Genomic DNA, 26,742 nt, shown 5'->3' on the forward strand with positions numbered 1-26,742 from the left:
GCACCAAGACCGGCCAAAGCCAGCTGAAGTCAAGTCTGACGAGCAGGGCCAGTCGGTGAAGGTGGCACAGATGAAGGCTGCTTTTGACTCAGTTCAGAAATCTCCAGACAAGGCAATCGAGAGGAAGCCATCAGTGAGAAAAGGTAAGGGCATTTTAAAAAATATATAAAAAATAAAATAAAATAAAATAAAAAAAAAAAAAATATATATATATATATATATATATATATATATATATATAGAGAGAGAGAGATGTATGTGTATGTATATGTAGATATACAGATATATGTACTGCAGTATAAAATAAGTGGAAACTGCAGGTATTGCAGAACATGCTGGTAATAATAGTACAGCAGATAAATTAATCAATCAGCCACTGAAGTGTGCTTTCCTGGTACATGGACCCTAAGATGTTAGGTTGCCATAGTTACCACAAACAATTGCATCAACCCTAATACAAAAAAACTGGAGGAGGGTGAAGAAAAATAGATTGGATGATGGGATACAGATGTTTTCTGCTGTCAAAAGTCTGCATCACTCTGGATTTGTGAAATATCGCCATCTTGTGGTGCTGTAAGACACTTGTGGTACATTGTGTTCTTCAGGAGAATTGAAATATATTTTTAATATTGTGAAATGACATCTAGGACACCAATATTGTATAAGCATTGCCGATTGGTTCACTGCAAAGTATATATTAGAGCTTATAGTTGTGGACACTAGAAGCAGCCTCCATAAGAAGTGGAATCTAGAAATTATTTTCTAACATATAACCATTTCTAACATTGAACCATACATCCTTATATATGTGTCTATATCCCTATATTTACAATTCATAAATTGACCCTCCTCAATCACAGTTGCACAAACATACATACAAACATATATGAAGTCAGACCCTAAACACAGCCAATTTTTGTTGTTTCACCCTGATTAATATGTTGTGTTAAGGATCATCCTGGCTCATTAGAAATGTTGTCACATGAGTTAGTGAGATGCATTTTTCTATCCCTCAAAGAAAGAACTATGTAACTCCTATTAGTTGATAAATGTGATGACTGTAACATAACAATCGCAGATAATAATAGACAGACAGTTAACGGATGATAGGAATATCACGGGAATCAATAAACCACAATAAACACAAAATTGAAGGTGATTTTCTGTGACTGGGAACCTGAAGAAAGGAGGCGTGAGCCCTGGTCCCTGTTTTCCAACGAGTCACTCTGATTGGCTGTTGGCGCTGTCCGTCAGCGGCCACTGAGCCACTCTGGGCTCGCCAAGGCAAAGGAGGGGGCGGGGCTAGTGTAGGAGTGGGGAAAGAGCACAGAGCGAGCGGTGTCAGCACAGCGGCGGCTCCGGCACAGGGAGGAATCAATTGGGATACACGTCGGGCTGTGTTATATCCTTCGGCTTTCGGGAATACTTTCATTTTCCTCTCAGAAGGTAGGTTACAGATTATATGGTCTGTTTAAGGTGTTTTAGGTTGTTTCCTCCCTTAAACTGGTTGCAACGGTCTTAATTTGTCCACCCACAGTAGAAAGTGCAAGCGCTAGCTAAAATGAATCAGGATATAATGTGAAGTCTGTTTTTTTTTTTTTTGTTTTTTTTTTTAAGCTAGCACTTAGCCTTCAACGGCAGTTTACTAACTGACAATGCTAGGAAAGTTTCTGACCGATAACCAAAGAAATTCCTGTTTTTCGAGCAAGGTTTTCGTTCCTCTCGCTGTTGGGTGGGTTTCGTGGACAATTCACGACATGAAATGTGCTGTTGTACGTTATTGAGCGGGGTGGGGTAGCTAACCATAGTGCGGCAGGAAAACTTATCTCCGAAGCGATAGATCCACACAGACGGAGGTGCAGGCAGCACAAACCGCGCCCTGGCCCCTCGTATCCTGTAGGTTAACATGGTCTCTTCCAACTGAATCATCTGCTCCGAACATGTAAAAAAAATCCATCAACAATTTGATTTTCACAGACAGTTATTTATGGTCAACCCCCCCCCCCCCCTTTTTGATTTAAACCCGGTATCCGCACTATTCATCCAGATGCCAGGTTCAGATATGACCCACTAACACACTAGTATGGAAGATAAAATGGAAAAAGGTCATTGCACAGAAGTGGTCGCTGCTTCCCTGCTTGCAACTCCAAATGTTGCCAAGTTGCATAGATCCTCCACCAATTCTGCTTGTTTGGTTTATTCATAAAACACGTGGAGATTTAGTGGTATAAAATTATGCAGAATCTGTTCATGGGCTGCCTCAACCTTATCAAGTAGTTAAGCATAATGAGGGCAGACAGAAATATCATGTTGCTGCACCTGAGTGTATTCCTGCTTATAAATGGCGTCCTCCAGCTCTATTAATAAGTTGTTTGAAAGGAATATTTAATCCTGGAGTGTGTCACAAGTAGGGCTGTGACGGAAGAGTGAAGACTATTTCCACTATTTGCTGGTCTATCATTTTTTGATTCATTATATGATCTATTGAAAAGGGAAAAAATGATGATACCATGAAACGTCCTGATTTTTCCCGACCATCATTGTAAAGCCTATACATATTCAATTCACAATGACATAAAACAAAAACAACAAATCTTCACATTTGGTTAACTGCAACCAGAGGGCATTTGGCATTTTTTTTACAAGATGACTAAAACAATCAATTTGTTCATGTACAATAATTAAAAAATCGTGAATTTGTCTCATCCTTGAAATTAGGATTGGTTCTGCCTGTGAGTAATGTGATTCTCAAATACCAGTACCATTCTGGGGAAGCCTTTGCGGTTGGAAATTGATCCAAAACTGAAGGTTGTAGAGAGATCACTGAAGACTCTCTCCTCCTCACTTGGCAGTCATAAATAGTCTCTGAAGTTGATCCCTAATGGCTGGCTAATGATCCAAATAGTCCTCTAGGTGACCCCTCTGTCTGTATTCCACCATCAGCTCATTTGCTTGCTCATGACAAAAGATCAGTTTGATTTGTAATAACCATGGTTGGTGTGGCAAAGGGGCAGCATGATTTGCATATTTGGCCCCTGTCTTGAACAATGTTACTTAACTCCCATGTGTAATCAGCTTTGGAGTTGAAGGAATTTCTCTTGCCGAGTCTCGCTGTGGGATGCAGAGCAGGTGAAGGCTGAGAGAGCGACCCCAGGGTCGACAGTCAGCAGTGCTACAGCTGTGTTTGGGCTTGTTACCCATTCCAGATGCATCAACCTCTGCTGGTTAGGCTGCAGTATAAGGTCTTTAGAAGTGCGTAGCCTGCCTTCCTATGGCTGAGCTGAAAGAGGAAGTGGGTCAGGAAGCAGAGGGAAACTAAGCATGAGATGTGAGGGAGTGTTTGGGTCCTATCAGCAGTGGAAAGGCACTCTTGTGTGGGCCGTGGTGAACTCTTAAGTGCATTTTTAACATTTTGAATTGGTTCAGGAAGATTTATATCTAGTATCCACCATATTCATTACATTAATTCGATCAGTGTTGAGTGAGGTCCAGCTGTGCTGAAATTGTTCAGATGTAGAAGCTTGGGCTTTGTTTTGTGTACTGGATATGTACATTAGATAGTTGGTAGCTTAGTAGTGGTATGATATCTCTCCTGTTACAGTTAGTTCCCATATCACTCTGCTGGAATAATCACCATCCTATGGAAATAAGCTGAATAATTAGTCCCTAGCTTGGCCTCTGCATCTCAGTTGGACTCAAAGATTACATTCTTTTAACTTGTCTGACATACCTCAGTTTGTGCCTAGTCCTGTCTGTGCAAGATGTTATCTCACTGCACTCTTTCAAGAGGACTTTGTGCCAGAAACTTTCAGAATGAAGTACCACTACTTTAACTGACTTTTGATTCATATTTGGAATTTGTTTTACTTAAGATTTATTTTTTTCCCACACATAATGGTAGTTTTTTTTTTAAGGACAGGTGCAAAGAAACATGTCATTATCTAACCACCTGTTTAGCATGTTAGTCTTTGGCACCAGTTTGTTTGGACCAGCCTGTGGGATGAAGAGGATCACATGCCTAAATCTGTGTTGCAAATTGTTTACGCAGTAGAAAATGGACGTTGACACAACCCACTGACTGTACAATTTTTTTTTTTTTATGAAGATAAACAAATAACAAAGGGAACAATAAAATTATAACTAAAAAATGAGTGAGAAAGCAAACCATATGTCATCATTTGATATGCCACAATTATGATAAATGCATATATATATATATATATATATATATATATATATATATATATATATATATATATATATATATATATATATATATATTATGATAAATGCATATATATATATATATATATATATATATATATATATATATATTAGTGTCTTTCAGCTTATAACTTGACTGAATTGTCTTTGTGTTTTTACATGTTGAATAATCTGCTGGTTTTCCTTGGAATCTCAATCATAGATAAAGTTCAGATGCCACACCTGTTTTGTTGAACCTTCTCTTTTAGTTTTGGTATGTTTTGTAGTTTAGCAATTCCAGCAGATGCTTACAGGCTAATACTTTTTCTTCAACGGGTCATTCCCACCACAGCTGACAACATCTGTTAAAATGGAGCAGTGGTTTGTGCTTTGCTCACTGGGAGAAGAGGAAGTAGCTGATCAGGAACAGGAAGGATCGTGCTTTGTACATTCAGGCTGTAATATTTAGGAATTAGGGGTTTTTTTTTTAGAGCTGAGAAATACGCAGATTTTGGCATCTGTCCTCTTATGTCTGTTTTGTTATCATCTGATAGGAAAGGTGTTTGAAAAACCCCAGGCAGTTGTTGTATGTTTGAGTTTTGCGGCTGCATATATAAATGTAACCCTACACGTAAACACTCATAAAAATAAAAAATAAAACAGATTTTTTTCCTATTGTGAGTAATTTTATAGGATTTTTAAAGTGGTCTCTTTTTAAACCTTGACTTTTAAGTAGGATAAGAAGTTTAGGATTTAGCCTTTTAAGACTCAGAGCACAGAAAGTGATAGAGAGTTGGAAAGGGGGTTAGTTCTGGAGTACAGTTTAAGGCATGCTCAGCATCACAGCAAACAGACATTTGCTGACACATTTATGTTTCCTTTGTCTGAAACTAAGGGGTTTGTTTTTCCTGTTTTGGAATGAGGAAGTTGGCAAAACCTAATCATTGAGCTGGTGTTGAAATATTGTACATGTTATTGATACATGGGCATAACCTTTACCTAGTTTGAGGAATTTGATTGGAGCTGGTAATTGATTCTTGCTGCATTTTACCAAGCATTGAGATGGACCTTTAGCCACATTGCTCTTGTGTCTGCAAATCTCATTTCCTCTACAAAGTATGAAAGAATACAATAGCATCCCTTGAAACAGTGGTGCATAATGTATTGCGTTCCAGTTGCATTTAAACTGGGCAGACCACAGACTGTATGGTCACTTGGGGTTGGAGAGAGGTGAAAAAACAGCACCTTATCTCATTGTTGCAAAAAGCACTGGAATGTAGCTGGAATCTGATTACAATGGTGGTCCGTGGCCTTGGTTACAGGAAGGGGATTTAGGTGGCGTCTCATGCGGTCTTGGTGACAAAAGGCAAAAAGGCAGCCAGTGTATGGAGAGCACTGAGGCGACATCGCTGGTGTGTGTGTAGTGGGGGTGAGGGGGGACGTGGGTAGCAAAGTGTGGGAAAGAAAAATCTGTGACCATTGATGGTTGATATGTTTCTAAAGTTACAATATGAAACATTCTGACAATAACATACCAATAATGTACAGTGTTTATACATTTACCAGATGCCATAACACCTTTATTGTAGAAGTATTAGTCTATTATTAGTTGGAGGGATGTATCTTACACATGTGGCAAACTCTAACCTGGGCTGGGGCTACCAAGATGACGCTAGCAGCCACATTGCAGGGAAGTTGGCAATAACAACAATGATGAAAAGCATCAACAAACAAAGGAATTGCAAAACTAAACATGTAGCAGATAAGACCTGCTGAGAAACGTGGCTGAGCCTTGTTTTATTTGCTGATTGTGTGTATCTGCAGAGGGGTTTATGCACGCCAGTGATCTCAGCTTTAGAGTACATGCCATTTTTCAGGATAAATGGCACCAGATGAGACAAATGTTGGGTAGTGATGAATTTGACAAATGAGATAACAGACTAACACAGGAATACACCTCTTCAAAAAATTATTGTAGTTTTAAGTATCATGAGCAGCAGCCTCTTGTGTATTTTCTTGTGCTGAAACAGTCTGTTGATTAAACATTTAGTCAAAGTTATTCTGAAAGTCAGTGGTTTTACTCAGTTACCAAAGTAAAATACCATCCTTTCTTCTGACAGCCTCAATTTTTTTTTTTTTTTTTTTTTAAACTTAATTCCTGGTTGGAACACTTGGCGTCTCTGGCTGCATATGAAGGCTGTGGGAGGACTAGTGGGCTAGCGGGGTTTTTCTGCCTGGTCAAGCTCAGTCTGTAGTGAGAAACAGATCTGTTTTCTGTCAACATTACAGTCAGTTCCCCTTCAGGTTTACAACCTCTGGAGGAACCATGTCAGAAATATTTATATTGGGCATTTTTCATGATAGGAGTTCATGGAATGGTAAGTGAAAGACTTTGATGCACATATACTGTAGTAGACATGAGTACACAGTTTTCAGTAGTTTTCCAAAATAACTGTGCTGTGGAGACTGTTTAGGGTTGGTCATAATTCTGCTCTAATTCTGCTGCCCCTCCCTCTCCTGCATCAGCTCATCCTGATTTGTGGCTAGGATTTTCATGTTATGTCACATCTCCCTCACCGAGCACACTATGAAACACAGAACATCAGGAGCAGTTTTCCCCTGCCATCAGCATGGTGGTGAAAATATACAAAGGCTGTCTATAGAGTTTTCATTGACAAACATTGTTCACTCTTGTTTTGCATTGCCCATTGTCCAGAATAAGCCATTTCACAGATCTGGAAATAGGGAATGACTTTTAATCCAGGTTAGGCTGGCTATCTGCCGTAGCAGGGATCTAATTGTCCAAGTGTTGTAGGTAAGCAGTTTAGTAAAGCTCATCCTTGTCCAGAGTTTTCTCTTGGAACTGAAGACCAAGTCTTATCTCCTCACAAGCAACAATTTATTTATTGCTGTGTCTTCATTATCAGGGTGGAGCAATAATATGAAATAATATTTTTGTGTAAAAGCCCTGTCAGTGAAACCAGTTGAAGTGCAAATAGGTGTTGACAGAATGGGGTGGCTCCATGTTTCAATTGGAACGTGTGAACATAATTCAGTGTGGCAGCTTTAGGCAGAGTTAAATGTCTCCTGTCTCTGAGGACATACCATAATCTTTCATGTTTATGTACATGCTCTAAAATCTTTACATAGTTGCTTACCAAAGGGTGGATGCCCCAGTTTTAAGGACTTCTGATGACTCAGTAGCACGAAGTAAGGGGAGAAATTAAGATTTTCCTGGAACATAGTCACCTCCCAGTGCTTCATTGATCTTACTGTTCAGTTAGTGAGATGCATCTTGGATCAAGCAACTGAAAAGTCTTTGTTCTTCCAGTAATAACAAATGTTGTAGGAATTGCATTCTGACACACTGGCCAAACATGAGCCCTCACTAAGCTTTCTTTTTTTACTTGTTTCCTCTCTGTAGCTCTTTTGCAGTCTTATGTCAGAGCAAAACAATTTCCCTTTGGTTTAATGGAGGGCAGCAATCTGTACTGTAACTCTGAGGAGGAGATGAGAGGGAAACCCTCTATGGCCTAACACAGTGAGCTCAAACACCAGAATTAAAGGCCTAAATTCTTCTTTTGTCACCTTCCTTTTCATACTGTTTTCTAAAGTGTATGATTGTCTATTATTTGAACCTACTTGCACATGACAAAACTTCTATTTAGTGAGATTACAAGGAAACCCACAACCACATTAGTCATTTGTATTTTTTAAGTGTGGTCAGAATAACCTATGAAAGTGAGGTACAGCACTATGAGGTACAGTTGGTCATAGGAGCCACATTTCCTCAACAGAACTGTCAGATGTGAGTGGTCCCACTTCCTGTTGGTAATTTCCTCAGGCTGTGGGGTCCTCCTTCTGTCTCTGCACATCAGGGTCAGCTCTGCTGGTACAGGAGGCAATAAGGTACATCGCGCTTCTTTCATCTGATTTGCCCAACAGATAGTTGAGGTCATTTTGCTTGAATTAGGGCTGGATCAGTGAGCTGTAAATCTCAGGAGAGTGTCACAGAGTAGCATAGCATTCGCCTAAGGTGTGTCTATATCTCTGGCGTATGTGTGAGGCTGTCAGACTGGTGCCAGCCCTTCACTGCTTTAACATAGCCTCTGCTGACCTGGTTATATTCAAATGTAATCATCATTACGATGTTGATATTTGGGAATGAGGATGGGCCATAAAAACTGTATATTAAATAATTAATTTGCCGCATTGACTGCTGAGTCCTTAGTTTAGCTCCTGCAGTTATTCTGAGGCCTTTCTTGTTGTCATATATATATATATATATATATATATATATATATATATATATATATATATATATATATTTGGCTTTTCTAATTTTTTCACCTAATCACTTCTTAATTTAAAGTTATTCAAAACCTGTGCTCCACTTGATGAGGAAAACCTGTGCTCCACTTGATGAGGAAAACCTGTGCTCTAATGGTTGTTCTTCATATATATTGTACTCTTTGTATTAAAAATTACAGTGTGTAATATTATTATTAGTTCCCGGGATTTCTGTGGTGACCACAGGATTTTAACAGGAAGCGGGTCATTTGGTTAAGGCCTCTGCTGGTTTGGAGCAGAATGACCCTGCCCTTCTAGTTCCTGCGTGTTGTCCTCTGAAGCCTGCCTGTTTCCACAAATTCCACAAAGACAACCCAGCTTGTCAACTGCTGAAGTACATTCAGGACAGTGTAGAGGTTTTAGAACCACACAGAACCATATGAATAGAAACATTTTTAAATAGACCTAACATGGCAAATTTTCTGTTTATTTAAAATTGAAAATCACATTACTTCCGGGAAGGTGATTTACTTCAGCTGCAACATTACAGCTGCTTCTCCTCTTTTCCTCTCTCAACACAGTCAAACACCTGAGCCTGGTCCTGCTTTGCTTCAGTGAGATCCTTGAACTGTGGGAAATTATAACAGCCTTTTTTAAGATATACAAAACAGTTAATTGATTGATCCAGAAAGTAGTTGGGAGATTGATCAGTGAAAAAATGAGTGTTAATTGCAGCCTTAGTTATGACACGAGAATTCACCTTCACTTTCTGCTGCCTGCGGGTTTTTTTGTCGGCTTGCTTGTTTCAGGCTCAGAACTCCTGCACAGGAGGCTCGAAACAAGTCCTGTCATGTATAGCTGTAAGGTCTGAATCCTGAGTTTTAAAAATGATTTCCGGTCTGTGTTGAGCCTGAAGTTAGCAGCATTTAAACTTGAGTCTGATTTGAATCCTAGTCAGGACTAAAACAGTACAGTAGTTGGTTGATGTCCAGGTGCAAAACTGCTGACATTAATGTAGTCATTGACATTTGTGAATTTCCCAATTTTGTAAGTTGTAAGTTTTGTAAGTTGAACCCTGATTTTTTTTTTTTTTTTTTTTTTTTTTCTTGCTTTGTCTTACCAAATATGTAAATGGGAATGGCTATTAAATCAAACCAAGGTGAGCATCCAGGCAATAATACTGACAAGGACTGTCAGGATACACCACCACCACCGCCACCACACAACAAAGCTTAAGACCTGGTATTACATAATCAACTGCAACTCCACCCCGTCTGCTCCGACCTGCAGGGTGTACACTGATACAGCCCAACCCTTTCCATAAAGGTTTCATATCCATTGTCTGCATTCTAGTTTATCCAAGATTACTTTTACATGTTGTAGGAAATCATGAGTCAGTCTGGTGAACAGCTTGATTCAGCTTCGGTAGTGTGAAGTAATTTTTCTTTAAAAATATTTCCACTTTTTGATGATAAGTTTTGATAATAATGAATAGGACTAATCATATTTTTTCTGTGACAATATCGTAGTTCACATTTAGGTGTTCTTTTGAGCATCTTTTTAGCCAGCGGCAGCAGTTCTCTATAGGTACAACAGTAACGTAATCATTCAACAATAAGCTTGAGTAATGGTAGCTACAGCCACTGAAGACAGTCCTTATAGCCAAGTCTCACCATTCGGCAGCCATCTTAGCAACGCCCCTGGGCAGTCATTTTGAGCTAGCAAGACAAGACTCCTGTCTAAGTGTAGAATGAGGGAGAGGGAGAGAGCCATAACTGTAGTATCACCATGAAATAAAAACTCCATCTAGAATCACCTGTCAAAACTGAGAAAAAATACATAAAACATTTGGTGAAAATATGTTTCAAGACATTTTTTTCCCCCACAGGTTATACTTCTACTACATATGCAAAATGCTTCACTTGCGCATATGTAGTGCAAGTTTGGCTTGGTATGTTCCCTATTTGGTTGTTATAAAGCAGACAATTGAGTTATTGGGCAGAGTGGCGGGAAATGTCTCATACAATCGCCATCTTTGGTGTTACGGACCCCTCTATTTGTGATTCTTTAAGTGGTTAGTCTCTTTAATAACGTCTTTGGGAATAATACCAATAGAGGCTTCCCTGCGCACATATTAATATCTCACCAATACAGATAAATTCTCAGCCTGTGGGAAACACTGCTCTAGTAGAACTTAGAGTAGCTGTGAAATAAGCCTTTTTCAGCACCTTAAACAAACTCATGCAGTGAAATGGGAGCAGTGTTTGTCGCTGTGAGATTCTGATGCCGGCTCCCACCCCAATTCCAATACCACAGCTAAAAAGCAGCAAAATTTTAAAAATTTAACACTGTAAAAAAAGTGAGATTTAATGTTATGGCCATATCACGAGCCTTGGAACTAGCCCTGATTTTGTTGTCTTCAGAGTGGTTGGTTGTTACAGCAGTAACATGTGATATTAAACATTTGTAGAGCTAAAGGATAGTGTGACTGGGGATCGTTGTGCATGCCCAGACTAACCTCAAGAATGTGGTGATTGTTTTGTCTAGGCTAGTCACACTATTATGGTGATAAAACAGCACATCCTATAAAGTTCTCCTCCGTAAAAAACAATGTACTATTCTACTGCAAATAAACAGAGCCAAGAACAGCAGGATAGTTTCACGGCTGGTTCTGCATTAAGAATGGGCAAGGCTCAATAGCATTTATGTGGGTTAGGGGTGTCATCAGTAGAAATCATCCCGCAGATAAGTAGACCAGATTTTATCCAACAAAAAAGTGCTCTCCTCAGCAACATAATCATGAAACTGCACTACACCTGATCTTATAAATTGCCTCAGTTAAAACTCAAAATACAGTTCTGCTTGTTCTCATCATCTTAACTACTTCCCATCATTTTCTGATTGGTCTGGGTTCCAGCTGCTCAACACAGCCCAATGTCAGTGTCAGTTTTATTTGGACGAAAATCATGTTGAGAAACCTGAGCTCATTAGATTTTGCCTGGTTTTTTAGCAGGGCTAATTCCAAACGTGGAGATATAATTAAGTTTAACAGTTGTTTGCATTTTGGCTGTGTAAGCTAAATAACCTTTTAAGACATGAGTTTGTATTTCTTACTATTATATTGTGTTTTTTGGTATTTACCTGATGTTGCTAAGCAGCATGTCTGTGTTGCTAAGCATGTCTTGGAGACACATTGCAGCTACAACATTCTCTCGGGGAGAAATGGTCAAAATAAATTACCTTTCTTTCTGTTGTCCACTATATTGCTGATGAACTTGCAATGGCCTCATAACTCAGTTATTGCTTTGCTTCCCCTTTTCACTCCTCCCCCTTTATGAAAAAATATTCACTGCCCTCCAACAAGAGAGCATATGGTTCCATTAGACAGCTAGTAGGGACCAGCTGTAAGCAGCCAACAATTAACTTGTGAGACAATCATTCAATTCAAGAAATATGCCAAATTCAACTTTCTTCCAATTTCATTAGATAATTTTCACCAATATCTTATTTTAAAGAGTTTTTATCTCATGTTGAATCATGAAAAGAAATGTGAGATGTAGCTGTGAGTCTTTGACCAGTATTGTCACACTAAGCAGGGACCAAATAAATCCTTGCTTAGTAGCTAAATTTCTTTTTAACGTAAATTTCCACTGTACCAAATTTCTATCCCTGATTGTAACTAAAAATGTTCTCCATCATGGAAAATACAGTATAGATTGTTTCACCTCAGGTTGGACACGGATCCTTAAATCGTGAACAAGTTTCTAAGGTGCACTCATTGTTCTCTGATGACCACAGAATTATATATCATATATAAGGTGGTCTTTGACAAACAATATCAATAAAATGAGAAAATGTGCATAATCAAGCAAGTTGCTCAGCACACTTGAAGTCAGAATAAACCAAATGTGTATTTTTCTGAGTGGTGTCTAACCAAACTATGTAGCAAGCTGGCTGAAGTCCTAATCTGCTCTGTCTCACTAACTGCAGTAGAGTTATACGTTTGGCAGGAAAATCAGTAGATTGTTAAAATAATCTAGGTTTTTCACCACTGCATCAGTTTAGTACACAAGCACACCAGCATCAGCGTATTGTGTAGAGGGGAATATCTGCCTGAGGGCAGATACACCATCACGTCTAACCTGCCTAATGCATTTGGCACACACAGTACCTTATTTAGAACTGCTGGTATTTCCTAGATATATAGTATATATGTGACAATCAGCGCTGATGCAGACATGCCGTGGAAAGCTGCCTTTTGCATGTCAGTAGGACAGTTACATAAGAGAAAAGGCTTAAAATGATCATGTACATATTGTAAATGTTCACTAAATTAGCTGTAAATTACAAAATCATGGTCAATCAACAGTAAAAACCTGCAAACCATCAAAAACAGAAGGGAGCAGGAGCAATTTCTGCTCACATCCTAACAAAAACCTCTTTGAAATGATTGTTAAGTCTCCCACTGGACAGGTAGCTGATTTAGGTGTCTGTTCACATGCAGCTTCTATTCCAACCAAGCTATGTGACAGATGTACAGCTCTAAAGGTAACACACAAACTTCACCCCTCCATGACAAAGTTGTCCTTGTTGAGTGTTGCCCCAGAGTATCACCACATTACTGTAGAAGAAGGGCTTGTTTTGCCATTTTTGACACTTGGTTAAAATTGTAACTGATTATATAAGGTTTCCTCAGCAGTGACAAAAGACTGATTGTTGGCTGCTGATGATATGCTGTGTTTTTAGAAAGTAGAGATTAAAAACAACTTTGTCAGAGTGTCCATTTCTTGCTTTAAAAATATTTTTTTTTTGCTTTTTTTTTTTTTGTTTGTTTGTATATTTTTTTTTAACTAGAATATATCTACCAGGATTTCTGGAGACTGTTTATAATTGGATTGGATGTGTCAGCCTTTCCCGAAGTAATCAAATTCAGTTTCCTAGACAAATGCACTTCTGATCCAGATAAACTTAGGGGAGGATTTACAGAATCTGATGTAACTCCTCCTCAGTCTAAGGAAGATTAACATTTAAGTGTCATTAACTTTTTGATCTATTCCGAACAAATTTGTCTTTTAGCCCACCGGGTTTGGAGATCTCAAAAGTACAGTTGTAAAGACTGACGTGTTTCACAGACGTTTTTGTTTGGCTAGGACACTCCCACGTCCCTACAGGAAGAACTTCCTGCTTGTGTTGTGATCCTTGTCCTGTCGGAGACATGCCATACAAGCTTTTCTTGCTTGCGCTTATTCTTTCCCTCTCACTCTGTCTCTCTCTTTTGCACACTCACACACGCATGTGCGCGCACACACACACAATGGAAAACCACCTCGAAAACATGTCCCACATCCTGTGCTGTGCTTTGGTCATGTCGGTGATTCAGACTGGGAAACTGTTTCCATGTGCTGTGTCAAAAAATAAAAAAGATTTAAAGAGGTTTACAAAACCACTAAAAAGCTTTTGTCTGTCTCTAGGTTGTAGGTTAGACTGGACCTTAGTTCTGGTCGTTTATCTGAAACTGGCCAGCTTTCCATTATCTTTGGAAGTGGCCTGTTATTGTAAGCAGAGCAGTGAGACTTGTAGCTTTTGAATGGGCTTGTTTTCCAAAGCTCTCTTGTCTGCCAGCAGATTCTTGTCTTGGTGAAGATTTTAGCTGAACCAGCTACAAAGTCTGTTTTTGTTTGGATTGAGTATGTCCTATTTTCCTTTGGAAGTGGCTCTTTCAAAGTGTGCCACAGATAAAGTGTCTTAGTTTTGCCGATGTTTAATGTTTAGCACAACGGAAGATGACAGGAAACAGTTTGAAGTCATTTGAAATATCATCAAGCATTTGTTTTGCTGTTATATTCATATTTCGTATCTTCATTTTGACATTTTTAAACAGTTTGATTATTCCAGAAGTTTTTTAGGTTCGAAGCTAAGTAGTGAGTCAGTTTGTGACACTACACTAGGGAATCAATACCTGTGTTGGTAAAACTCTTCTATGAAATTGTCAGCACCACAATTCCCAGAAATCCTAGAGAGATCCATGGAGTAGCAAATCGTAGTGGTTTGTTACAAAACACCCTCATCTGCAAAGGGAGTGTGTTGTGGAAAAAAGCTCACATGTGATCTCAGTCTATTCCAACAGCTTTGCTGCAGTGTGTGGATGGGATGTTGTGTGTCTTTCAAGTAGCTGAAATAGTTTATGCACATGGTGGTTCATATTGCAGGCTTCTATCCTGTATTCTTGTTATCTTGTGACTGTTTGTGATTTTAAGTCTAATCTCTGCTCTTTCCACAGATATGAGACGAGTTGTACGGCAGAGCAAATTCCGTCACGTCTTTGGCCAGGCGGTGAAGAATGACCAATGCTATGATGATATCCGGGTTTCAAGGGTCACATGGGACAGCTCATTCTGTGCAGTCAATCCCAAATTTGTTGCCATAATCATTGAGGCCAGTGGTGGCGGAGCTTTCCTCGTTCTCCCTCTTCATAAGGTATGTTTGTGTATCATATAATATGTGAAGTGAATAAACACTGTATTGTGTACGGAGCACATCAGTCAAAGCTAGCCTCTGAGACCAGATGGAGATAAACTGGATGTGTAAGCATGTTTGCATTTACTGCTGAATTCCTAACCATGCAATGGTTAATCAGTGTTTTATAGGCAGTTTTTATCACTTTTTCTGTGCTGGAGTCAGCTACGTCATTTGGTTTACTTTGGTGCACATTTTGTGCATGCACTAGACTTTTTTTGGTCACCAGCTGGGTAAAGGTGAACATCAGGCAAGATGGCAGATTGCTTTGATATTTTAGTGCACATTAAGACCCTTATAATTTTAATGACCAGTGCAAGGACAGACTGTGCATTTAATGCAACAAAATTCTCAATGAGGTTTCTGTTTTCTCAATAATATAAAACTGGTTTAAAGGTGATATGCTTTGTCTTATTGGGAGAAAAACAGTGCATTGAATGGTATAATGTTAACCTTTAATGGCATTGTGTGCCCTTTGAGTGCTGTTATGCATGTGATGTTTTTGTTACGGATGATTTCAGTGGATCAAATTACGTCAAGATATTTTTAGATGGGGGTGGGGGAAGTCTTGGTATTTTCTCCATGTCATTGGTGACATAAAGAGAAGGAAAACCAGGCTATCCGAGGGATCATATTTGAATGTACATTAATTTAAATGTAAAGCAAATAAAAGTTAGAGAGCATCAAAATAAAAATCTGGATACCTCTTTTTTGAGAGTAACAAGCCTATTTCCCGTGTGAAGTGTAAAGCAAATAATACTTTGCATTGAAGACTTTACCTCTTACAATCAGGACTGCTGCCTCTACATGTCGGTGTACCTTGGGATTAATGTTTACCAGCAGGCTGTTTAACACACCCTCATGTGTACAACAGAAACTACTCCAAAGCCCTGGAGTGAACAGTCTCCTGATTCTAGCCTCCATATAAGGAATCGCTCCACTTCAACTAGAATTACTCTTGGGTTGGGCAAGACAGTGTTTGAAGAGTGTTTGGCTGTAAACAAGTTAGCTCGGTGACTATACCGCTCTTTTGTTTTAACCCTTCTGTCATAATTGGTCTAATTAAGGTGCAATAGAGGCCAGAGTGCTCTGGCATGTCCCCCAGAGAGTTTAACGGTGCCATTATGGTTGATAGTGTTGAATTGCTGGCTGCTGCTGTTTCTGTTTGGCAGCTCCAAGCATTTGCCGAGTGGCAGGTCCTGACACCATGAGTGACATAAGTACTGCAATACTGTTGACAGATCTAACCTGGGCCTGTAATTAGTACCAGTACACTGCTATGTCATCTGACAAGACTCTAGCATAGGGGACCGATCCTTGGGCCTGTCATCACATAGCTTACACCTCTCAGCACCTCATTGAGTACAGCGCCTGTACTGGAGGTGGGCTGCGAGCTCGACTGGTTTCACACTCCTCCTGCCCTCCTCTCTTTGTCTGTGTTTGAATGAGCTGCCCTCTGCATGCCATGTCCCAATACAGTAATGGTGTGTCTGTTGAACAAAGTCTACTTTCACTACTGAATTAAAAAGTGGTGGGAGACTGAGGTCTTTATGTACAGAGCAAACCTCAGGCAATTTCCTTAAGTGAAAGATTAAAAAAAGCTCTCTTGATTTTTAGATCTTCCCACATTCAAACTGGCAGGCGTGACACAGACTAATCCTTCAGATATAGCGTTTTCCTCCTTTCTACAGGCCTTGCATTGAGAAGCTGGAGCCGTAGGGGAAATACCATGTTATTTAAGAATTGTAGTGTGTTGCATATGTATGTTATGACTTTGGACAGTGTGATTTTTAGTTTTTTTTAATTTTAAGGTTTAGCTTAAAGAAGAAAGTCAGCTACTGGGACATAGAAATAACATTAATTTCAGATCTCAAATTAATGGGCTTTCCTCGTTTAACTTATTTGCGATTAACATCTATTTTTGGAATTTATCACCACACTATTCTCAAATGAATTTTTCTGACAAAGCAGGTCCATCTGGAAATCTCAGTATAGCCTCAGCTGGCAATGCAGGTCTCAAAAGTGGGGCGAGTCTGTTCTTGCAAATGGTATGACTAGACCGCACTGCAGTGGATCAGTATTACAGAGGTACTCTCAGCACCTGAGATCATTTCTAATAAATAGAATTATAAAAAAAGATTATGATGTTGCTGCTTAGTTAGAAATTGTTTAAACTAATTTCTAAGTGAATCAGCATGCAAAGTGTCTGTTTTACTTTATTAGCTTCTGAGACACTCAGCTCAGCCTTGTGGATAAAATACTTTGCCTGATTGAGGGACAGTTGATATTTGAATCACTTGGGTCTCATTTCATTTTGTTGCAGGGACAGACATCCCATAAATGCCCCCACCCTCATACCCCTTCCCCTTTTCTAATGTGGGGGTGCATCTGTCCGGCTAACCCATCTGCCTATGCTGTGTTGCTCCCGGTCTCTGTGGGCAGCCAGCTGCTCAGGCCCTTTGTCCTATGCTTACTCCCAGCACAGCCCTTTGTCATTACCACACTTGGACTGGGGGGAGGCAGAAGTGTGATGATGCTCCCCCTTCACAATTAAACCATATGCAACTGTGCACCGTCTTTGTTGTAGTGACGCAATAGTGGTAGGTGACTCCCTCAAAAAAGCACTGTACTCCCTCTGCTTATATTCAGGCAAATCTATTATTTGTCACAATTGTATGTGTCTGGAAGTGGATGGAAAAGCATCTTCTAGAGTTCAGAGGTTGATGTTGTGGATCTGTGACCTGACCTGAGGTCTTAGCTTCGTTTTGAGCAGTCAACCAATGGAGCTGGTCTTTGTGTGACTCACTAGGGTGAGGTTAGTGTGGCAGGCCTCCGTGACTCAGCACAGCCATGAGTATTGTTGCTTCCTCCTGTCAGAACACAGGGATTTATAGAGAGGGCATCAGATGTCCTGCTCAACACATGTCATTCCCTTCCCTCATGCTTTCAATCTCCCCCTTTCTCTTTCTTAGCTGGATGCCTGCTAATTTATTCCCTGATTTCCATATGAAGGAAGCTGTGGGAGTGAATGCAGTAGCTAGCAAGTGTTCACTGAAAAATTCCTTATAATTCCTCTCTGTCTACTCAGCATAAGAGGAGGGAAGTCTCAGTTAAACATTACAGTTGTTTTGATTTATATCCCTTTACTAGAAAATGTCTTATTTGATTTATCAACGCATGACCTTGTGAAAAGTTCCATGCTTTCTATCCTGTTTTAGCCATCAGCATCTTTATTTTCCGTGTGTGTAAGTCACTTTGTCAATTGTTAGCATCTTTAGTTTCCTCTTTTGTCTATTTCTTAGTAAATGTGACCTAAACTTCAGCCTTAACACCAGATAGTGTATTGTCTAATGTAGAAGGCATGTTCCACGTTAGTGCTTCAAACACTGCCTCTGTGCAGAAAGAACGATCAGATGTGGAGTGTGTGTTTGATTTGGATTCAATCCCTCAATGCACCATTCATCCAGTGCTCAACCTTTGCTGTTAGTAATTCTGGGGTGTGTGCACAGTGACACATTATTTCTGTTCTGTCTTCCATACACTAGATTGGCTGCTAACTAAGCTGCATTCTGTGTCTTCACACAAAAAATACTTGTGTGCATGATATCCAGGGTCTTTCCCCATACTTTGGTCAGCTTGAGTTCCAAGACCTCTATACTGCTCAGTCGCCTCTGCCTTTGCCGCTTCTGCCGCTCAGTCCTGCTGACTGCAGATTTTACCATATATGGTCATTCACTGCTCCCTGCCTGACAGCCTTCCAAGACCATTTCCTCCCTGCCCTGCCATTGGCTGCTTCATGCAGTGTCGGTACACATGTGAATTCTGGGATAGGCTGAAATATGAAGAGCGGCCAAGATGAGAGAACTAGGTTGAAGTCAGATGTTGTCTCTGTCACAGAGTCATTCACTGTGTGAAAGTGCCACATTTAAATAATTATTTTAATATAATCAGTTTTAATTGCTGGATTACTGAATAATATTTATAATCTATTAATATAGAGCTGTGAGCCCTGATAGCTTTATTAAATAAACCAGACCTTTTTTTTTTTTTTTTTTTTTGTAGCTGTGAACCTTAGAACAAAGCTATGATGCTTTTTAATGGTGATGGTGTGTACAGTGCCATTCTCAGCCATTTCATGCATTAAATGTCAGCTGCAAAAGAGCAATTCATTCACAAACTGACTGGTTGCACATGAATGCACCGATCTGGCAGACAAAATTGCAAAATAATCTTTTCAGTTGGGTTGTCTTCGATATGTTTCAAAATATATCTTCTTTCATATGCTGTCTGTTTCTCCAGTTGATTTTTTTCACACCACAGGTGCTGGACTGTATCACAGCATGCAGTGGGGAGACAGTAGGAAGCTATGGAGACACTGTGGACAGAGGCCATCCTTTACAAGGGAATACAATATCTATTCATGGCAGTCTCATCAAAGAGATGACAGAAGTTAATGACCCCCCCTGATTCTCTCTAGATGTCTGCTTAAAGTATATGAAAGTACTTTGTTGAATCTAATTGCTATGACCCTAGACATACTGGAAATATGTTTTTCTCTGTCATCAGTAACCACCTGCTAACTAATGATGCCTTGAGACTATGACGACAGTGGCCTGTTAGCAAATATCTTGGACTGCAGGAGCACTTGGACACTGATAATAAATTTTTTTGCTAGATAGTGGACTTGTTTAAGATACTAATCATTTGAAATCATCAAAGAAATGTACTGTACTACAGTATATCTACAGTGTATATCTGTATAGTTATGTCTACTTAATCTGTCCAGCTACATCTTAGATTTCCACTCAGTCTGTAGTGTGGCGTTGTATTGTTTCTGCCCTATCATACAGAGGTTGTAAATCTTAAGAAAAGGCTCAGGGTGTGACAGTACTACTGCTGCTACTGCCTTAGCTGTTTGTCTCAACCATACAGATGCAGACACTTGTTAAAGTGGAAATTTCCATGGAGCTATGAGCAGCACTGGACAGCAGGCATGGAGGACCCTTTAGTGGTGTGCATGTGTGAATCACATGTTGAGCTGCAAGGAAATGAAGTGTGCTGGCCTCTTGTGTGAATGAAAAGAATGTCCTCTTTTGCCTTCAGAGAATGTTGTTCATCCATTTTCTTGTGTTTCAGTGTTGTGCTTTGTATCTATCGCTGTGTGATTCACTCTCATTTTCTGCAGCCTTACTTGTTGCTATGCAACTGGTTGTTTTCTAGGCGTCACACATTCCTCTCGAAGGATACAAATGTCTGTAGTGTAGTTATGGACATGTTAGGTATTCAGCTGCTGAGTTTAGCCCATTGCTGTCGGTGTGGGTGTTGTTTTGTTTGTTTGTTTTTTTTCTTGTTCTGGACAAAAAGATGCTCAAGATGTATGTCTTGCTAAGCACGTTTCCTATACCTGTAGGCTGGTTGCCTTGGAGATGATTTTCTTGCTTGGCTGGTTTAGTCTGTTAGAGCCTTTTTTGAGCAGTGTTGTGAAAGTCTGATGTTACCAACACTCCTACATAACTCTTCACCTGTCTGCCAAGGTCCAAGATCTTTATATACTTTGCAAACCTTGGATCTGATTGCAAAACATGAGGAATCTTCTCCAGTGGGTTATTCAAAGCACTAAGTAAAAATGTATGGCAGGTTAAATCTGCCAAAATCAAAGGTGGTTTTCCTTTAAACTACTTAATTTTTTCAGTCAAAGTAATTGATACCTGGATTTGATAAAACTTGAAGGAGAATCAGAATTGATAAAACCTTAACACCTACTCCCATGTGTTGATGTTAGCTTGCTAGCTGGCTTCACTGTAAGTAGCTCTTTCATTACCATAGTGTTTATGCAACATATGGTAGCTTTTTGTCAGTTTTATGTTGCACTTAATATAACACACTGTATGTTTTCCTGTGCTCAAATAAGAGGAGAGGTGGGCAGCAGCTGATTCTGCGGAGGAGTTGAACTATTTCCTGTCAAGATGTTTTATATTCTGCACAAGGTTGAAATTGCCACAAACAGGAAATGCACAAGTAGCTAATTGGCTTGGTTTGGCAACTCTTCCTTGTCCTGTCCCTATCTTTCTTATTTTACAATTTTCTATAGTCTGAGTAAGCAGTTACATAAATTTACTTTAAAATGTAAGTACCATTAAACAGTCTGACCCAGCTCAAGGATGGTTCATCCCTTTGTGATTCATTTGTCTGATTTATATCCCTGTATCTGCCTCTCCTGAGTGACATCTAATTAAGCTTGTTGTTGGTACATGGCGTTCTGGTACATGCTTCAATGAACAAGTCACATTTTGAGACAAATTTAGGCTTGCACATTAGCCTAAAGGGCTGCATTTCCAAAAGGGGCAGAGGGGTGAATGCCATAGGTTTACCCATCTCCACAACTGATCCCACTGCAGTGAGCTGGTGTTATGAGCTAACTTGTGTGCAGTTTTGGTTGTTGTTTTCAGTTAAACTCTAAATTGGCAGTGCTAACAATTACAGTGGTCTTACTTCATACAAACAGCATTCCTGCCTTGTGTATCATGTTATCAGATGTTTATGGAGGCTTGAGGCAAGATCCACTTGTTTCACTCTTCAGACCCTGGTATTCCTAATCATATATCATATCAGACACAAACACCATTAACACCTCAAAGGGTGCTATATTTGACACCCTAGCAGCCCTCTTGCTCTCATTAGCCATACACATACCAAAGCTCCCTGGGGCCGAGGTGTGGAATGTAAAGAACGCGTCTCTCTGGTCGAACTGTCGAACTGTCCTCTGCCCTGCCCGGGTTGATCAGGAGGTCGAGCTCCGCAGCTTAACTCAAGTGTTTCGGGCTTTGTTGACACCAGTCAACTGTAACAGCTATGATTTATTTATTTATTTTTATTTTATCTATTTATTTTTAACTTATTCTGATGATTAAATAGTGTTGATGGAAAATTTTTGGAAACTTATGTTAGAGGTAATGTCACAATATGTCTGCACTGGAGTTAAAATGTGTGATGTGCTGAGGTTTAAATGCTGATTGCTAATGTTGGTGGTCTTAATCCTGTGGGCTCTGACAACCAAGCTTTCTGCAAATACAGACAGAAAACATGGATGTATGCTTATCATAAATGTTCTGTTTACATGCTTCTAATTGCATGCAAGAAAAGTGTATCTTTAAACTCCTCATTGATAATGAAGCCAACACGTTCACAGCACTGCACGGTCTGCCTGAAGTCCAAACTGAACTCTGAGGTTCAGATGAATGAGATTTGACTGTGCATGTGCAGTAAACAGTGATAATATTCTAACATGCCCAGGTCACAGTCTCCTCCCTTTTTTTCTTATACATAAACTATAACATCTGCTGCAATTCTGGAGCACAGTTGAATGTGTTAGTTTAAAGCATAAAACAAGTTATGTGAATATAATTTAACAGTGTTTCATTAAGTGTTAATTCATTGTATAACATCCACCCATATGGATAATGTACCATAAGTACTTGGTGTCAGAAAAGAAAAAAGGGCACAGCCCTAAATTATGTTGAAATGGTAGTAACAGTTTTACATGACAGGACTTGTTTAACGATAGTATTACTCAGGGTGATGTTCTTTGTGGGCATTAAATTTTTTTTAGCTTGACTGAACGCGATTCATTATACTTTGAATCTGTTAATTTTGTAGAAGTCAAAATGAAAGCTTAAGTGTAGTGGCGCATAACTCGTAATGGTTGGCTCGTCTTATCTCTGTGATCAGTTTGTTTATGTTCTTGTTGCTACACCTGGTCATCAGTCTGTGTACTTCCTGCTTTACATCCTGTTTCTGCTGACTTCAGGGAGTGCAAGAATAGTCTTAACTAAATTGTGATATAAATCTCTGTGATAAAATTAATATACACAGATACCATGTCTGTCTGGTAATGAATTTTTTTAAATGTGTGATTTACTAAATGAAAGCAAAATTTTAAAAATACACTCAGCTGCATAGGAGAGGTCAGCAGTCTCATATCTAATGTTATCTGATACCTGATGGTGGCTCATAGATTCCTGTTGACAGCAGTGTCAAAGTCTGCTTTCTTTACACTCTGCTTAAGGGTAGATTTCAGGGCGTGTTCAGCAGTCAGGGTGAGGTTTAGACAAGATCTTGTGATTTTCACATACTACACGTACACTCACACAGAGTACATTCTCACATACACTGGACTTTGATCACTAAACTTGGAGCTGGAGTATGTGTCACAGCCCAACTCTGTGTCAGTCAGGTGACTGCATGGTTACAGGCCTAATATTTTCATCTAGCACAGAGTCACATACTGTGATTTGTATGGATGTCCAGCCACTCAAGGACTGTACTGACCTTGTGCATCTGTTGCATCTGACTGAATATGAGACCTCTGAGATATGAATCATGTTACTTGGTGATATCAGCCACACCACTGTGGATGTTCACTGTAATAGCAGCAGGCTCGAAGTCTACTCGGCTAGGCTGCATTATCTGCTGTAGCAAAGAGAAATGTCTAAGAGCAAGAATGCTTGAGCAACATGACACTCATATCCTGGATTGGACTGTCGCTCCAAGGCCCAAACCGCCATCCTCTGCATGCTTCTGGGTTTTTGTTTCTTACTGTGTTTTGTTCCAAAATTGAAAATGTGAAGAGGAACTGTTTGCTGCAAAACTCGATACCTTTCTTTATTTTCCGCTCATTTGAAATTCTGAGCATAGCCAGTGTGTACTACAGACAGTAAATTGCAGTAAGAGTCATCACTGCTTACTGTATTTATCTCTCTGACATTTCTGTCCTTTTGAAAGCTTTAAGACATATGTAATCATTTGGCTAGAAAAGCCATAATTTACAATTTGGGGTGAGCTTGGTCTGTTTAGAACTTTGAGACTGTGACTGTTCACATCAGTAGCCCTGCTTTTTGTAGCCAGGGCTCACTGACTAAAGTGACATGCAGTTCTTGCCAGTACACCCCACATCTGTTTGACAAATGCAATTAATTATTTGTCTTGTTGTTAAAGTGCTGTTGAATGCAATGCTGCAAGTAAAAACTAGTATAATGAGGATCTGTGATGTCAAGTTTGTCTGACATCTGAGGATCTGAAAGTTGCAGTGGGAGAAGACATGATTCAGAATTACCTTTTGAAACAATAAATAGACTGGAAAAAACAGGTCCCTGGGGCCACTGAAGAAAGGCAAACAATTACATAACATGCAGTTGCTTGTTGCAGCGTATTGTGGCTGGTTTAAAAAAAAAAAAAAAAAATTTAAAAAAAATTGTGTCAGTGTAAAACTAATTTGGCCAGTCTGGATACACTATACCAACTGATGTCGAATGCAGTGCTTCTTATTAGTCAAAACATGCCATTTTGCTTGTGTGATCTCCAATTTGTTTGGAATATACTGACATAAATCACTTGTAAATCACCTCAGCATAATGTGTAACTGTTTAGTGCACAATGGTAGGGGATCTTAAATCTATTGTTTGGATTAACATTAGTAATTGCTTTGAGTTGTGTTCTCATGAGGTTTAATCCTAGTTTTGGTTGTACCTCTTACTCATTACTGAATATGCAGTTCTTAGAGTTAGTGGTTGTTCTCAACCAATTATTGTTGCTATTTCCAGTATAATGGCAGAATAGCTGTGGGCAGTGAGTGATTCTTTTCTTTTTTTGTGTTAGGGAAGCCATCATGCTTTATATAGGGCTGCAGCACGTCTCTTTCCACAGTAAGTGACATCATTTCTCTGGCCCTGCAGTGGTATTCTGAGTCCTCACAGACTAGGGTGTGTCTCAGGCACCCCAGGCACTACAGCATGGGTTTGCCAAGTCACCTCACCACGTAGAGAGAGCACCTGGGGCTCCTGGCTTGTAGGGTTCAGAGGTCAAATGTAGCTGCAGGCTGGTTTTAGGAGGATAGAGAAGGATGCACGGTATAACTGGAGGTCCTTAGTGTGTTTGTGTGCGTCAGAAATTCATTTGTAGCTTTCTATTCTGAGCACAGTTTAGTGTTTGATTCAGGGTTACAATTTAAAGTAAGGAGATGGTCTGTTGCCATGTGTCTACTGTATAATGATGTCACCACTAATAGCTTTCTTTAATTACTGTGGGTGGTCCAATAGGGGCCAAATCTAATCTTACTTTGCTTCTATGTAATGGCAATAAAGCCAAGCCTCTTTTTTGGCTGAACTATGGTTGGACAAACCAAGACTGATGATTCTCTGGCATTAGACAGTAATGTTTGGTCTTTTCTGTGCTCATACTTTATCATTGAACCATGTAAGGAGACTTAAATCTTTAAAATTGATTTGTAGAATGCATGTTAGGCTTCAGCACTTTCCCCTCAATGTTCTGACAACATGTGTTTATTGTAATCACATCCAAAGAAAACCTCAAAACTCATTTATGTATAGACCCAGTTCTGAGTCTGCCTCTGTCTGCCTTCATTATGATCTTTACAATGTTGAAAATGTAGTACTTCCTCTCAGATTGTGTTACTTGCATGTAATTTCATTTTAAAATAAATCTGTTTAAGCGCCTTTCCTAAGATGAGAGAGAGAGAGAGAGAGAGAGAGAGAGAGAGAGAGAGAGAGATTAAATTTGCAGGTGGGATTTAGGATTATACTGTAATTGTCCTGTTTCAAAACATGCTCACTCCTCCAGCATGGACAATGTTCTCTAAGCAGGTCCAGACTAAGACTAATCTCATTACCCTGTGTTGTTTATCTTTGTCTTTACAGACGGGACGCATTGACAAATCTTACCCCACAGTGTGTGGTCACACAGGCCCGGTGTTAGACATTGACTGGTGCCCCCACAATGATCAGGTCATTGCCAGTGGCTCTGAGGACTGCACAGTGATGGTAAGGTTTTCCTGTACACCTGAACTCAAGTCTCTTAATTGAGGGATCAGCATCGCACATTCTTGAGCTAATAAGTGACAAGAGCCTACATGCTTTTATTGCGAAAGGCAGGACTGTTGTAACTCAGAGATGGGTGCAGACCTCACCCTCTGGATTAGATTAGGCTCAAATATGTGTTGTAGGAATCAGAGCTGGGAAATGATTTTGCTGTTTATTGAGCTGAGGTCACTGACTTTTTTTGAGACTCTAGTCCTACTTTCCTCCATATGTCCTTATTTGGGCCGTGAAAAGCCGAGATGAGCGTGCTGCCTGTTTAGGTGGCTACCACTTCCTCACCTGAAAATTCTGACTTCCTGTTATACCCACCCTGAATCAATGTTAATTTATATTTATTTCATGTTTGCAGAAGTGTAATCCATGTAATGGAGACAGGAACTATGAGTGGTTCTGCTCTTTGTGATATTTGGTATATTTAGTTCACAGTCTAGACACAGACAGAGTTTTGCACCATGATGTGAACATTGCTATACCATTACTTACAGGAAGGAATGGATTTTAATTGTCACATTATGTAAGACATTTAAAACACGTGAGCATATGTTCACCTTTTTGCTTGTACTATAAAATGTATTAGCATGCTGAAAAAAAGTGGTTGATTTAATGAAGACAGATCCTACTTAAAATAGTAGTGGTACTGTGATGGGTTGAGCAAAAAACTGATAATTAGTAAGATATGCAAGGTGACAGCTGATGCCAGAAATGGTAATATAAGCAACAGTTTATCACCAAAAAAGTCTTTTGCCAATTTGAAGGATTTTTCAGCATTCCTTGCAGCACATGTCACACACAGTGTCAGCTTTTTGGTGCAATGCATTCCCATCAAGTATGAATTAAACCC

General features: G+C 39.6%; 1 protein-coding gene across 1 annotated transcript in view; it reads left to right on the forward strand.

Annotated features, from left to right (window-relative positions):
* Window positions 1-1,294: 1,294 nt before the first annotated feature.
* coro1ca (coronin, actin binding protein, 1Ca) overlaps window positions 1,295-26,742 on the forward strand; it is a 32,251-nt gene continuing 6,803 nt past the window's right edge. Inside the window, exons 1-3 of the mRNA XM_071482914.1 lie at window positions 1,295-1,446; window positions 14,774-14,970; window positions 25,722-25,844. Coding sequence (XP_071339015.1) covers window positions 14,776-14,970; window positions 25,722-25,844 — 318 coding nt within the window. The 5' untranslated portion in view covers window positions 1,295-1,446; window positions 14,774-14,775. The remainder of the gene's footprint in view (window positions 1,447-14,773; window positions 14,971-25,721; window positions 25,845-26,742) is intronic.

This window comes from Trachinotus anak, unplaced genomic scaffold (genome assembly GCF_046630095.1).
Source record: "Trachinotus anak isolate AG129_WGS33_773 ecotype Australia unplaced genomic scaffold, CSIRO_AGI_Tana_v1 ptg000008l, whole genome shotgun sequence".
Classification (NCBI taxonomy): domain Eukaryota; kingdom Metazoa; phylum Chordata; class Actinopteri; order Carangiformes; family Carangidae; genus Trachinotus; species Trachinotus anak.